Source organism: Zymoseptoria tritici, chromosome 7 (assembly GCF_000219625.1).
Source record: "Zymoseptoria tritici IPO323 chromosome 7, whole genome shotgun sequence".
Classification (NCBI taxonomy): domain Eukaryota; kingdom Fungi; phylum Ascomycota; class Dothideomycetes; order Mycosphaerellales; family Mycosphaerellaceae; genus Zymoseptoria; species Zymoseptoria tritici.
Genome location: NC_018212.1, coordinates 1,841,847 through 1,854,743, shown reverse-complemented (window position 1 = coordinate 1,854,743; position 12,897 = coordinate 1,841,847). Strand labels below are relative to the sequence as shown.

Below are 12,897 nucleotides of genomic sequence, written 5' to 3'. Positions count from 1 at the left end.
TGATGGCTGTAGAGTAGTCCAGAATGCAGAGTCGGCGCGTTGGGAGTGCTGGGCAGGGCAGCCGTCCGAGCGTACGGGCATCGCCGTTTGAGGTTGTGCTCTGAGACCTGGATGCCATAGATCGTTCGTCGCGCAACTTGCCTTTGCATGGCTCCAGACTTTGGATTTTTCGCCGGCTCGCTCCAATTCTGACTCTTCGAGGGTTGTGTGTGCATGTGTGTAGGTTTCTCAAGCCACAGCACTGGTATCTTGCTTCTTCTCCCCGAAGGCATGAAATTGGATGAAGATGATCGCATCCTCAGCCATGGTTCCAAGAGATCCAATCAGCCACGGCAAATTGGTGATGATGTACTGCTTCTCAACGCTGTGGAACAGAATCTGTGTACGCATGTCAGCCATTGTACTCCTCCCGAACGCAGGTACTTCGAATTTGTGTCACTTACTCCTGCACCATATGTCAAATTGCCCAACAAGCTGAGCAAGAAGAACAGCAAGCTCAACCCATCGCAGCTCTTCTCCCTCTGATTCTTGATGATTTGTGGGATGCGAGCTCCGAGGTAGCACACAGCACTGGCATATCCAAGAATCTCGGCTCCAATCGGTGTGTGATCGTCACCTCCATCTCCACTCACTGTCGAAGGTCTCCATGCACCCGTCTTCCATGCGATCGCCCAGCCTGCGGCTCCTACGGCCATGACGAGGAAGATGGAGACGGTGTTCTTGACAGTGGAGTGAGTCTTCGTGGGCTCTTCGAGAACGCGGGAGAGGCTGTCATTGTGGTCGTGGCGGCGAGAAGAGAAAGCACTGCTGCGACGCCGGCTTCCCGGGAGGCCCATGTTCTCTTCTGTGACATCGGTCAAGCGACGGCTGGGCCGGGCGGCGTGCTTGTTTGTGTCTCCCTGGAGTAGGGGCGACTGCTCGCTCGCTCCCGTGGATGCGATCACTCCTCCGCTCGTCTCTTTCTGTGCTCGGCTCTTTCTGGAATTGTAGTACAGGCATTGGAGGATCAGGATGGTATCGGCGAAGCAGAAGTAGATGGCGAGAGCAATAACGGTGGGGACGAGACCAGCCCAGAGAGCGCCCACGAGGTTGCAGACATCGCCAATAGCCCAGATGAAGAGGAATGTGAGCGATATGCCGTCCGCGTGACCCTGCTGGTAGTTCTCGATAAGCTGCGGCACGAGCAGGAAGATCCAGGCTGCGAGCGAGACGGAGCCCCAGACGCCGCTGAGAGCTTCGTTCCAGGTGAGTGCGATCGCATGCATGTCGGCGAAATGGTGTGAGAGTAGGAAGGAGGAGCGAGGAGGTGTGATGGTATATGAATAAAAGAAGGAAATTCTCGAGGACCGAAAAGTCAATGCACTGTGATGTCGGTCGGGTGAGCCCCAGCGAGATGCTATTCCGGCGCCGGTTTAAGCCTTATCTTGACGGCTTTTTGTGGAGCAGCCAATCACAAGAGACATATTGATGACCCCTTACCGAATTTGCTGAGCCACGAGATTTCGGAGTCCACCGAGAGCTCCCGTCTTTCGTCTGTGGTCCTCACGCTCAACTCTCAACAACTTCATCGTCTCCGCTGCTTCCACTTATCGCGACTCTCCGTTCCGCTGGCTGTCCAGCATGCTCGGTCGGTCATGACACCATCGCACAGCGATATCGTATGGATCCAGGAGCCTCTCGATGGCCCGGCACAATCTGCGGCGACGTAGCCACGTCAAAGAGGATTGCTGGGAGCCTCGCTTACGGTCAGAACTGCCACTGGAACGAATCTGATGATTGCCGGTGCAGTCGACATTCGCCGTCCCAGTACCGCAAGGCATATGTGAGCAAGACAAATTTCAAAACATGACAAAGGTGGAGGAATGCATAGGAGAAGGACGGCTCGGGCAGGATGCAAGCCCGAGGGCGGACGATCGGTAGACAGCACGAGGGCGCTACGCACAGCGTAAGAGGCCACACTTTGCCCAGGGAGAAGTTTCACAGTTGGAGAGGTTCGTGGATGTGATGCAAGAGAGAGGTGTCGTCGGGTACAAGACATGCGACCGTCCTTTGCGATGGCAAAGGCACATCTCACTATCGCCATGTCTCTCCCGCGCGCCAGACCCGTCAGGCTCTACAATGCCTGTGCCGTAAACCGCGGCGACTTGTGGTAAATCTGCTCCGCGGCTACTGAAACAACATTGTGCCACTCGACTGTCCAAACCCAGGCAGCACGAGCTGCGCCGTCGACGGTCGACCAACCAAAGGTCTTTGTCTATGACAGTAGAAGTTGATTGCCTGTCCTCAAGTTGGCACGTGTCACTGCGTTGCACGGCTTCATGTGCGGGACAGGGCAGTCATCAAGATTTGAGTATTTCCAGGTCGGCGGCAACGCTTTCGTTTGCTCGGATTCCCAAATTCCTCCCTTCTCATTTCGTCCGTCATCTGCCAACCTCAGACAAACATCAACACTTTCCCTCAAACCTCCAAACATCAGACCACTCATCGACTCGAACTCGCCATGGAAGGCTTCCGACTCGGCGCATGGATTGCGCGCATCTTCCAGGTATGGCTGCAGAGACCGCCACCCTCAACTTCATCTGACAGACATGCGCAGCTCATCTCCGCCGCCGTCATCATCGGTACCTCGATCTCACTCGCGGGCGAGATTGGCCCACTCAAGGCGCGCTGCAAATACAACCACGTCCTGGGAAGGGTGCAACAATGCACTCGGTCGCTACCCATCCTCCACCCGCTTCTCCATCTTCGTCGGCGCCTTGGGCATCCTCGATTCGCTTCTCGGCATGGCCGCTCTGGTCTTTGCTCGCGAAGCCACCTACATCATGCTCGCGATCGATGCGCTTGCCGCCATCTTCTACTTCGCGGGCGGTACCGTAGGTTCAATTCGACGCTTCTTGAGGAGCTCTCAAACTGACACACTCTTACAGAACCTCGCCGTCCTCTACTCCGACTCGACCAAGCGCCATCCCTTCGTCAATTGCAACTCGCTGGATCCGGACTTCCTTTGCGGACGCAGCTCTCGGGTCGAAGCGAACATCACATTCCACTTCATCGGCCTCATCGCTACCCTGGCCGCCGTGGCTCTGGTGCTCCTCCTGCGCCGCTCCTCCGGTCGCAGCGTCAGCGCCATCTGAGGTGAAGTGAAGCAGTCAAGACACACGGCGAAACACACCGGCGCAATGGATAGTGGCTTGTGGTCATGGGACGCATCGGAAAGCAGGGAGGGCGGAGCGAATGTATGTCAAAGCGCTTCTGTGAGAACACACTCGATCTGGCCTTGGCGCTGCTCATTCTGCTCTGCGGTCTGCAGTCATACCACAAATTCAACGTCAGCGCTAGCGACATGCCACCCACAAGCGGCATGATCCTGCAACGACTTCAACATACTCATAACTTCACGATTCTCCGCCAGATCGTTGCACTCATCTCGAGGCAGCAGAGCGACGCCTTTTGTGGACCTCGGTGTGGCTGTGTGCCAAGCTGGTCTCAAGCGGCCTCAATTCGCTTGAGGTGTCTATACAGGCAGGTGATCTGCATTTTCCTTCTTTGTCTCTTCCGACCTCCTTTCATCCTTCTGGCTGGTGAAGACACCTGCATTGCTGCTCACATGCACAGCCTTGACCAGCTAATCATCCCTTCTACGGTACGACCTGATAAGTTGGCTGCACTGCAATCTGAACTCTCTTGCGATCTCACCGACATTCGATATTGGACTTCCTGCCAAGATACCTGGTCCACCACCAGAGCTGCTGAAGACCCACAAGATCGCAAACCTTTGTCCGTTCTTCACCTCAAAGACTCACTCGAAGTCCAAACCACGCTAGCTTCGCCGTCCGGACCCTTCCCTCATTATGCAAGGCGACGCCGGCGCCCGCTTTATCCAGGCATGTAGCCCACCAAACTCATCAGTCAAACTATCAACAAAATGATCGCCATCTAACGACAAGGCTTCAAGTTCCTTTGCGCAAGCGTAGTAATCGCCCTATCTTCGTGGCTCTACTGGCGCGTTGAAAAGCAGCTCGACGAATGTGCCGCGGCTGGCTACCGCTGTGCGTCTGGTCGATTCCCGCCGTCTCTCATCTACTCCATCTTCGCGGGCGCATTCGGGATGCTGGACTTCGCGGTCGGTGCACTGGACATGTGGTTTGACGTGCATGTTCTGGTGGTCGTGGCGTTTGATGTGCTGGCTGCTTGTTTTTATGTTGCTGGCGGGATTGTAAGTACCACCGCCCTTGGATGTGACTTTGAGACGATGGTTGGAGGAATGCTGACCTGCAATCGCAGAATCTCATAGTGCTCTACCACACCCAGGACAACATCCGCGACACGAAATTCGAAATTGATACAGGGTTTCAGTTCATCGGAGGGATTGTGAGTTTGCTTACGGCATATTTGATCGGGAATTGGGCGCGGATGGATCGAAAGAGGGCGAGACCTGCGATGTATGTGCGAGGAGGATGAGCGAGCAGGGCGAGGAATGGGAGTGCGAGCAGAAGACTTTCTCGGTCTGGTCTCGCGGGAGAGAGACATGAAATTGGTGAATGCGACTTACTGATGAGTGGTTGCGAGCCTCACAGGCGATTGGCGGCGTTCTGAGATATGAGATAGTCTGGAATGACAGCACGTTGGAGAGTCTCTCGTTCGCCTGGAACGACAGCACGATCGGGAGTCTCTCGTTCGCCTGTGAGATCGTCGGGAAGGGCCACCCGCCCACGGAAGTCAAAGGCAAACCAGCAATGGACTAGCAGGAGACGTGGAGAATTCAATACAACATGAAAGGTATAATCATGTGAGAAGTGAAAATTAGGAGCAGACGGTGAGTTTGAAGATATATGTTGATCTGATATATGCTACAGGTGAGAGAGCCAATAAGCGACCTAAACACCCCGAGCACGAACGCAAGAGCATAGTTGATGACATACTTGAACAAGGCCACATGCCTCCACGGACGAAGATTTCTTCGATATAGTCGTGTCCATTATCTCCACGCTGGTAGCCGTCATCGTGGCCTTTCGAGCGAGAAACCATACCTATGGCCGATGTAGACTTACCGGTGGTCCTGGTAGATAGCCGGAAAGTAGCTGTGGGAGTGCGGCCCTTCTCCTCGATGTTTATGAGGAAGTCGAGGCAAGCGTGGAGTTGCAGAAGATGAGAGTGCGGTCTTCTTAGCCGATATCTTCCAGCGACAAAACCACCCATAGTAGGTATTGAGCGTGGCGCGGAACACATAGTATGTGTTGAGTGCGGCACGGAACACATAGTACGTATTGAGTGCGGCGCGGAACGCATAGTATGTCTTCAGCGCGGCGTGGCAAGTCTTCATGGCCGGAAAGATGGTAATCATCTCTCTTCCCACAGCCAGAGCCAGACGCATGTTCTTGTGCGACCGGCCTGGTCAGGGCCCATAGCCGGGCGAGCGATCAGGGCGACTCATCGAAGACCCAGCAGCCGGCTTGAAGGTAGCGGAGAACATCTCGGCGAGGATAATGCTCTTGTGGGATTGGCCGAGCCGAGTCATGTTCGGCCGGTCATGTTTGTGCGGCCCTGGCCGGGGCGAGAGATGATCATCTTCATTTCCTCGGCGGGAGTCGGGTCGAGCATCTCATCGACCTCGTGCATGAGAGCGGCAAGACCACCGAGAACCGGCATGAGAATGTCGCAGCCCTTGTGGGACTAGCACCTCGTTGGTGTTGTTGTGTATAATTCGTTGTGTGTTGTGTATATACATCGTGAGTGGTGAGGATCTAGTCACTGCAAACCAGGCAGGACTTCTCGTCATGTGGACGCTTACCGAGCAAGCGATTTTGGAACAGTTTTGAGCCATGTACCGGGCTATAACTCCCGCTCCAGGCAGGAGTTTCGCATCATTGTTCACACTGCAACCAGGCAGTGCGATGCTTGGAGCAGTTTAAGGCCATGCTCAGGGCCGATCTCCAAGTAGATTCGATCATTCCTCGTCCTGGAGGTCAGGATCGAACTGCGCATCGTCATTGCCGCCGTCGCCGCCTCCCGCTAGATTCATGAAGTACTCCATGCGGACTGTAGCAACGTCGAGTTCGGCCTCGAGGTCTTCCAGAAGAGCCACGCGAATCTCCCAACGATTGTTAAGAACAGCCATGGTATTTTCAAGATGGCTGGTTCGTGTAGCCAGCGCGATGAGGGAGTCCTGTGTAGTACTGCGGATGCCATCGTCAGAGCTGCGAAAGACCTCGATCGCGGTTTCCAAGAGGCTCATTTCCGCAGCCCACGCCTGGGAAGTTGTGTTGAGGACTTGCTCGTCTTGGTCAACGAGTATCCGCATGTCGACGACTGCATCGTATGCGTGATCGTACTGGACCATGCAGCGCTCGGCGCGAGCAATTGCAGCTGGATTGACCATGTCGATGTTGTTTGATTGGGGTGGGGTTTGAGCTTTACCGGAAAGCGTGGTGGAGGAGAAGATCTGATGCCGGAACAGAACTTGTTGGATGTGGTGAACAAGGTTGTAGCTTTGCCAGAAAGCTGTGAGTTGGAGGTCTTGGTGAGGACTTGGTGTTCGAGATGGTCTGTAGAGTGAAGATGAGGAGAGAAGAAGATTTGTTGGTGATGAAGCGGTCATATTAATGCCAAACAGCGAATGGTGAGAACAGATGGACACAAGACGCTTGTGCGTTACTTGACAAGGAACATTGGCATTATAGTCCATTGACAAAGAGGCACAAGAGAAAGGAGTCTGCAGTGTAGGGCATGGCCTTTGTCGAGTCCCGGTGGTCATTGTTGTGGCCAACAGAGCTATTGTTTAGACCAGCTTGAATGGCACTGCTTGCTCCTGAAGACAAGGGTATTTTCGGGAGATCACTACAATGTCTGCTAGATCGGAAGACCCAGACTGGAAGTGTGGAACCTGATCAGCGATTAGCATGTGCGTGCGGCAGGACATGCTGGTGGCAGAGCGGTTATGCTAGCAAAGCATGCTGTGCGTCTTCGATGGTAGGATGGCGCTGCATGCCTACAACACCGGCCTCCTAAGAGAACGGGTAGGTTTGGAAGGCGCTCTACCGGCAGATACTGGTCAATTAGCAGGTCTCAGCAAAATGGGGAGGATGGGAAGCATGGCGTGGTTCCTCCGTGCTTCCGCTCAAACTGCACAGGTACCTAGGTGCACTTTGCATAGTCAAATGCAAGCGATAACAAGGAACCAAAGTACCGATGGGACCGTGTCGTTGTCGTAGAACGGATTTCAATGCCGAGCTCACCAACCTTCCGCGCACTCCTCGCCTTACATGCTTCGCTCGATTAGCTTAGTTGATTAGCTTAGTTGGTGCAGTTTGAGCGGAAGCACGGAGGTAAGTACCTTGACGGAATTGATCGACAGCATTCGTCCATTCCTGTGGTCCACCCTCTTCAACCCTTTACCATTTCCAAAATCACCAACACATGCTTCTTCTCCCTCAACGGCCTCGGGTTCGTTCTGCACCAGCGATCCTTCAACGAGTTCTCAGCCAACAAGTCCAGCTTGTCCATCCCAACATTGACATCCTTCAAAGTCCTCGGCAATCCCAGCTCTCGGATGAAAACATCCAACACTGCTGCCAACTCATCCTTCTGCACCAACCCTTTAGCCTTCAGCAGCTTTGCAACAGTCTTCTCTCCCCAAAGCACTTTTTTAACCTTCTCCTGCCTATCAGCATTGACCGACAGATTGTACCTGCACACTGCCGGCAAGAGTACACAACTCGTCTCGCCATGGCCGACTCCCAGGGGCCCTAGTTGGTGTCCGATCCCATGTGACGCACCCATCGGTACGCCATGCTGGAACACAACGGCCATCGCATCGATGACTCCCATTTGACACGCAAGTCTAGCTTCCACGTCCTGAGGATCAGCGTGACACTTCAGTAGGCCAGGTGCAAGTTGCTTGAGACCCTTCTCCGCCGCTTCGTCGCTGGCTGGTGTGGAAGAGAGGGAGCACAATCCCTCCACGCAGTGGTCAATCGCTCGCACGCCAGACTGCAGCCAGACAGAAGGCGGAGTAGTGGCTGTGAGCGTCGGATCGAGGATCACCAGGGCCGGACCTTTCGTTGGATGACCAAAGCCATGCTTGTGATGTGTCTGGTCATTGGTGGCGCCGCCGAGGAAGGAGTATTCGCCTCCGGAGAGGGATGTCGGGACTGAGATTATCGGTATCGTCGGTGGTCGAAGATCATGCCGCTGAGCGGTCCAGTCGTCGCCGGCGTGGAGAGCATCCAGATCAGAAAAGGTTTGTGCTTTATTGGATATGGCCTGGGAGCTAGGTTCAGCGCTGGACTCAACGGTCGCCTAGAAAACTATACATACGAGGGCGATAACCTTTGCACCATCAGTCAGAGATCCGGCTCCGAGTGTGATGAGCAGGTCGACGTTGAGGTCGATCGCTTCTTTCGTGACCTCAAGAATCTCTGACCAGAGAGTATGCGGTTTCATGCCATAGCGAGTCCCGACGACTTTGTTACTCAAAGCCTTCTGGAGTCGTTTGACATAGTCGGTGTTGCGGGAAAGAGAAGCCGATGCGATGATGTAGACTCGAGAGGCACTGAATGTGTTTGTTACGTGCTTCAAGCACGTTTCTGGAAAGGAGAGGCCGTATGAGATGTGAGGATAGCCGGTAAGAAAGGCGGGACCATGCACTTCCCCGTCGTCGCCTGGAGTGGGCCTTTCTTGGGTCGCCATGAAGGAGGTGAGGTCGAGTCGAACGTCTGACCGGTCTGTCAATCGCCTTTTAGGAGCCATCACCCCGCCACATTACCCCGCCGTTTCAAAGTCAATGCCATTGCCGGGACGTTGGCTGTCGGAGTACCTTACCGAGAAGCGATCAGCAGCTCCTGCCAGGCCTCTACTTGCCTACACCTCCAGCACCCTACTTGCCTACACCTCCAGCACCATCAAATCGCACATACTGGCCAACTGCTTGAGTTCCATGTGGCCAACCGCTTGAGTTCCATGATCGCGGTGCCTACCTATTCTGTCGAAGCAGCATTGCAGCGGCACTCGTCCGGCTCGTCTTGAAGGGTGGACAGCTTCCCATTTACCTGCTTCGACGAGCGTGCGATTTTGCGGAAGAGGGACGCACTTCCTGCGTTCATGCAAAGTCACGTCGTGACAGTTCGATGGGTGGAAAAGGCGACCACCTACCGCCGGTTCTCTGCACCTTGAAAGGCTGCAGCTTTCGCCACGGGGCCCGCCGTTGATTACAGTGGACTGCTGACCTGAGCACAAAGCGGGGGCCGTCGCGAGCCATCAAGCCGTACAGTATCTTGCAAAGGGAAGGACTCCAGCACCATGAGGACTCTCCGGTCCCGAACAACAGTCGAGGGTATAGTGCAGCATTCGGCCAGATCTTCTCCGACAGACATATCGGCTAGAGGTCCACGACTGCGTTACCAAACCAACTCTTGCTCCATGCTATGGACCACGTCTCTTCAGGCAGATACGAGCTTCACACAACGACTGAGCACACCGTAGAGCAAGCTCGGGTTGATGGCCGCACTTGAGCCTGAAGGTGCGCTGCAATGCCGCCAGCCTCCGCATTGTACCTCTGTCCACGTCCCCATCTCTTGAGTCGCGAGCCTTCCGAGAATTGTTCGCGTGCGTCGAGAAGGCGGCAGTGGCCTCGCGGACTGCATCTTTTCGGGGCGCGGAGCAATCGCCTATCTCGGTCGGCAGCTTGGGCAATCGAAACGTCGCTTTGAAGCCGCATGCAGGCTATCATGTATGAGCTGCTCTCCAGAGCGGTCGGTCGCTGTCGTTGTCGTGCAGATGGAGGAGTCGGAGAATTGCGCGAAAAGCCCGAGCCCGAGGAATCGGAATCCTTACGTCAGCCCTCTTGCCTGAGGCATTCAATTAAATATTGACGGCACCGTGCTGCCAGCGCACAGGTTATGCGACCTCCTTGGATGGACACGATCAGGTGAGTACAATTACCAACTTGAACTCAGAGTCGGAGAACGCCTACCGGTTGATTGACATCGCATGCATCGACTATCTCTTGGAAGAGATCCGGAAGTCTGGCCAGCCGTCATCCAATCTTTGCACGCCGTTCATCATCACGGCGGCTATCGCAACGTTAGCAACAACAGCCTGACAAGAGCAACCTTCCAGGACATCCACGGGCCGACTTGTGATGTGACCTCAAAATGGCAGCAGTTCGTCAACTATGGGTATCATGATGCCTTATTCGCCGAAGATGCTTCCGGACATGATCCTCATCTCGCTCGCAAGATGTCCTGCGTGACAGAATCGCTGGCCACATTCCTGCCCTTACCACTATATGATCATTGCGATCGACTCGGACGATGTCGCTATTATCACTTTCCGATCTCACACTTCACCCGTCGCTCCTCGCCGCCATCGCATTGCTCCACATCATAGTGGTAAGCTGCGTTGCCCGCTTTCCAATCGAAAGTGCATTGCATTGTGACAACGCAGGGACCGCTCTTCAAGTCAATGTTCAAGTCAGCGCGGAGACCACTGGCAGGACCGTCCAGTATGTCTTACAGCGTCGCACGGAAGCTGGAAGGACCGGTAGCCGTCGTGGTGTGAACAGTACCCACCGGAGTATGTCTGAGGCTGTTTCAGTACAACGAAGATGTGGCGTTTTGGGAAGACTCATGCCCGAAGCAGGATCCAGTGCGGTAACGGTGACCGCGATGAACGCGATGAACGCGAGAAGAACGGTCTTCTTGAATCCTAGCATGCCTCGAAATACTATGGCTTTCGAACTGAAGGATGATGTCGGGAAACGTTTCTCGGCGGATGCAAAGATCCTCATCTTCTGATTGGTTCAATTCCTCTCTGAATGAAATGCAGCTCATGGTCACTCTGCTGCTACCGCAGCTTTCCTTGAGCCTGAACATTGGTACATCGTGCGGTGCAGTTGTTTATGTTTATTCGGCGGAGGCCCCGACGGTGGTAATATGCCTCCAGGAGCACGGTAAAGGAATCGAACCTTTATATATCCACACGCGCCGGTCTTACCCTATGGTAGGGGTGAACTAATGCCTCGCGTTCTGCACCCTATTAGGTAGGCGCGTTACGTAGCACGAACACAGTATAATCGCCTATGTTAGACGTACGCCCTGGAACTAGGGCACTAATTTACTCGTTGCGTCTAATGTTATATGCTAGAGGCAGAGTAGGCCCTTTGATACTTTTATGCCTTTAGCCTCCTTACCCTATAGCTTTTTAAAGGTTGCCGGTGGACACTGCTTACTATTATAAACCTCCGATATCGCTGCCGCCCTATCGGTAAAGATATAGCGTTTTAGCGATTCTATAAAGTAACCCTTCGCTAACTCCTCCTACTAATAGTTCGCCCTCTCGCTAAAGGAGTACCGATAGGTAGCACTTCTATAGTAACTAGAAGGCGACCTAGCAGATTGTAAGCTAACGCCTCTTATCTAGCCCTCGGAGGGGTAGTCCGATTGCTAGTAGACTAATTAACTCCTTTAATGTAGTAAACTTAAAGAACGGTAGTACCTAGAGCTTATTAGCGATTCGCTACTATACTAGGCGTACCTGTCAGGGTCCGGCCGGGGGTAGCTCCGGCTCGAACTGGCGACCTTGGGGTTCAGGGTGGGGCGCTTTACCACTGGGCTAAAGACAAGAATTTCAGAACGGTGTTCTGAAATTGCGCCCCACTTTTAAAGGCTTGGCGCAGCCCAAGCCCATGCCCCAGGCACAGCCTGTGACAGTACCTCCGTCTAGACGGACTTCGCTACTATATAGTCTATCTAAATGTAGGAACATTTAAGGTTAGCCGTGTTAATTAGGCACTACTGTTGCTCCTCTAGTATCTAATTAAGCCGCCGGCTAGTCCTAACCTCCCTATAAAGGAGACGCTAGATAAGGTCGCCGGTCTTTAGGACACCGTATAGCACCCTTACTCTACGCTACAGTTTCTCTACGGTTAACTCCCTACTAGGAGCTAGCCTGTTATATGCCGCTATCGTGCTAACGACTTTAAAGGTAAAGTCGGTCGTCGAGAGCCGTCGTTCTAGGAACGCTTAGTACATCGTTCGGAAGCCGGTCTAAAATAGGCTTAGTTCGACTAGGTCGTCCTCGTTCTTTAGACCGCCTTTATAACGAAGGGCTGCGACTAGCACACCGCCGCCGTAGAGAGGCTTATAATACACCTTACTAATAGTGCGGTGCCTTCGTATCGTAGAGGCGTACTTAATTAGAAGGCTATTAATAAACCGCTGAACTACAACGAGGGCACGTCTACTCTATACGCTATTAAACGTTAGCGGTGCGACAAAAGTTTAGGCCTCCTCGTCCTATAAATTAATTAATTAGCGTACTCCTACTTCCTAAAACATTAGCTAAACTCGCGCTACCTACTTAGGCGCTCTATGTCCTTCCCTCGACCTAGCGAGTAGGTAATAGAAGATCGGTGTACCTAGGACGTCTACTCGTGTTGCTAGAGGCTTAAATTAGAATATGCTGTCCTCTAGGTAGAGGACGTGCATCTTTCTCTATGCGAGCTAGTAGGAGCCGAATGTGCCTAGTAGCGCGCGTATAGCTGTCGACTACCTTTGAAACTACGGGTACTTTAACGCCGCCGATATTAGCTTGCCCCTTATACACCGAATTAATATCTCCGTCGCAATTCGAACCTAGGGGAGGTTAGGGTTAGTCGAAGCGCGGATAGCTATAGATACGACAGATACGTCGACTATCGAGTCGAGGTCCTAGCAACTAATGCCTCTGTGTTTAAGGACATAGTAGGCGTGCAGGCCCTTTATAGCTCCTCGTAAGCGGTTATTCTATACTAATCGGTAATACTCCTTCGTAAGCCGTTTGCGGACGTCCGCGGGGACATAAAGCAATTTAACGTAATAGCGTAAAATAGACACAAGCATTAAGTTCGCTACTATTACT

The 12,897-nt window shown here is 53.5% G+C and overlaps 3 protein-coding genes across 3 annotated transcripts; 1 reads left to right on the top strand and 2 right to left on the bottom strand.

The window, feature by feature from the left end:
• Positions 1-228: 228 nt before the first annotated feature.
• On the bottom strand, positions 229-1,265 carry MYCGRDRAFT_100840 (uncharacterized protein; the record flags this gene model as incomplete). The annotated part of the gene is made up of 2 exons (XM_003850765.1): positions 229-378; positions 444-1,265. 2 exons carry the CDS (start codon positions 1,263-1,265, stop codon positions 229-231), a joined length of 972 nt encoding a protein of 323 aa, XP_003850813.1.
• A 1,235-nt stretch (positions 1,266-2,500) lies between these two features.
• MYCGRDRAFT_94650 (uncharacterized protein) lies at positions 2,501-6,394 on the top strand (the record flags this gene model as incomplete). Its single annotated transcript, XM_003850985.1, has 10 exons — positions 2,501-2,545; positions 2,597-2,621; positions 2,695-2,873; positions 2,928-3,119; positions 3,311-3,462; positions 3,616-3,643; positions 3,956-4,216; positions 4,285-4,442; positions 4,808-4,816; positions 6,046-6,394. 10 exons carry the CDS (start codon positions 2,501-2,503, stop codon positions 6,392-6,394), a joined length of 1,398 nt encoding a protein of 465 aa, XP_003851033.1.
• Positions 6,395-7,383: 989 nt separating this feature from the next.
• MYCGRDRAFT_100839 (uncharacterized protein) lies at positions 7,384-8,688 on the bottom strand (the record flags this gene model as incomplete). Its single annotated transcript, XM_003850764.1, has 2 exons — positions 7,384-8,262; positions 8,317-8,688. 2 exons carry the CDS (start codon positions 8,686-8,688, stop codon positions 7,384-7,386), a joined length of 1,251 nt encoding a protein of 416 aa, XP_003850812.1.
• Between the last annotated feature and the right edge of the window lie 4,209 nt (positions 8,689-12,897).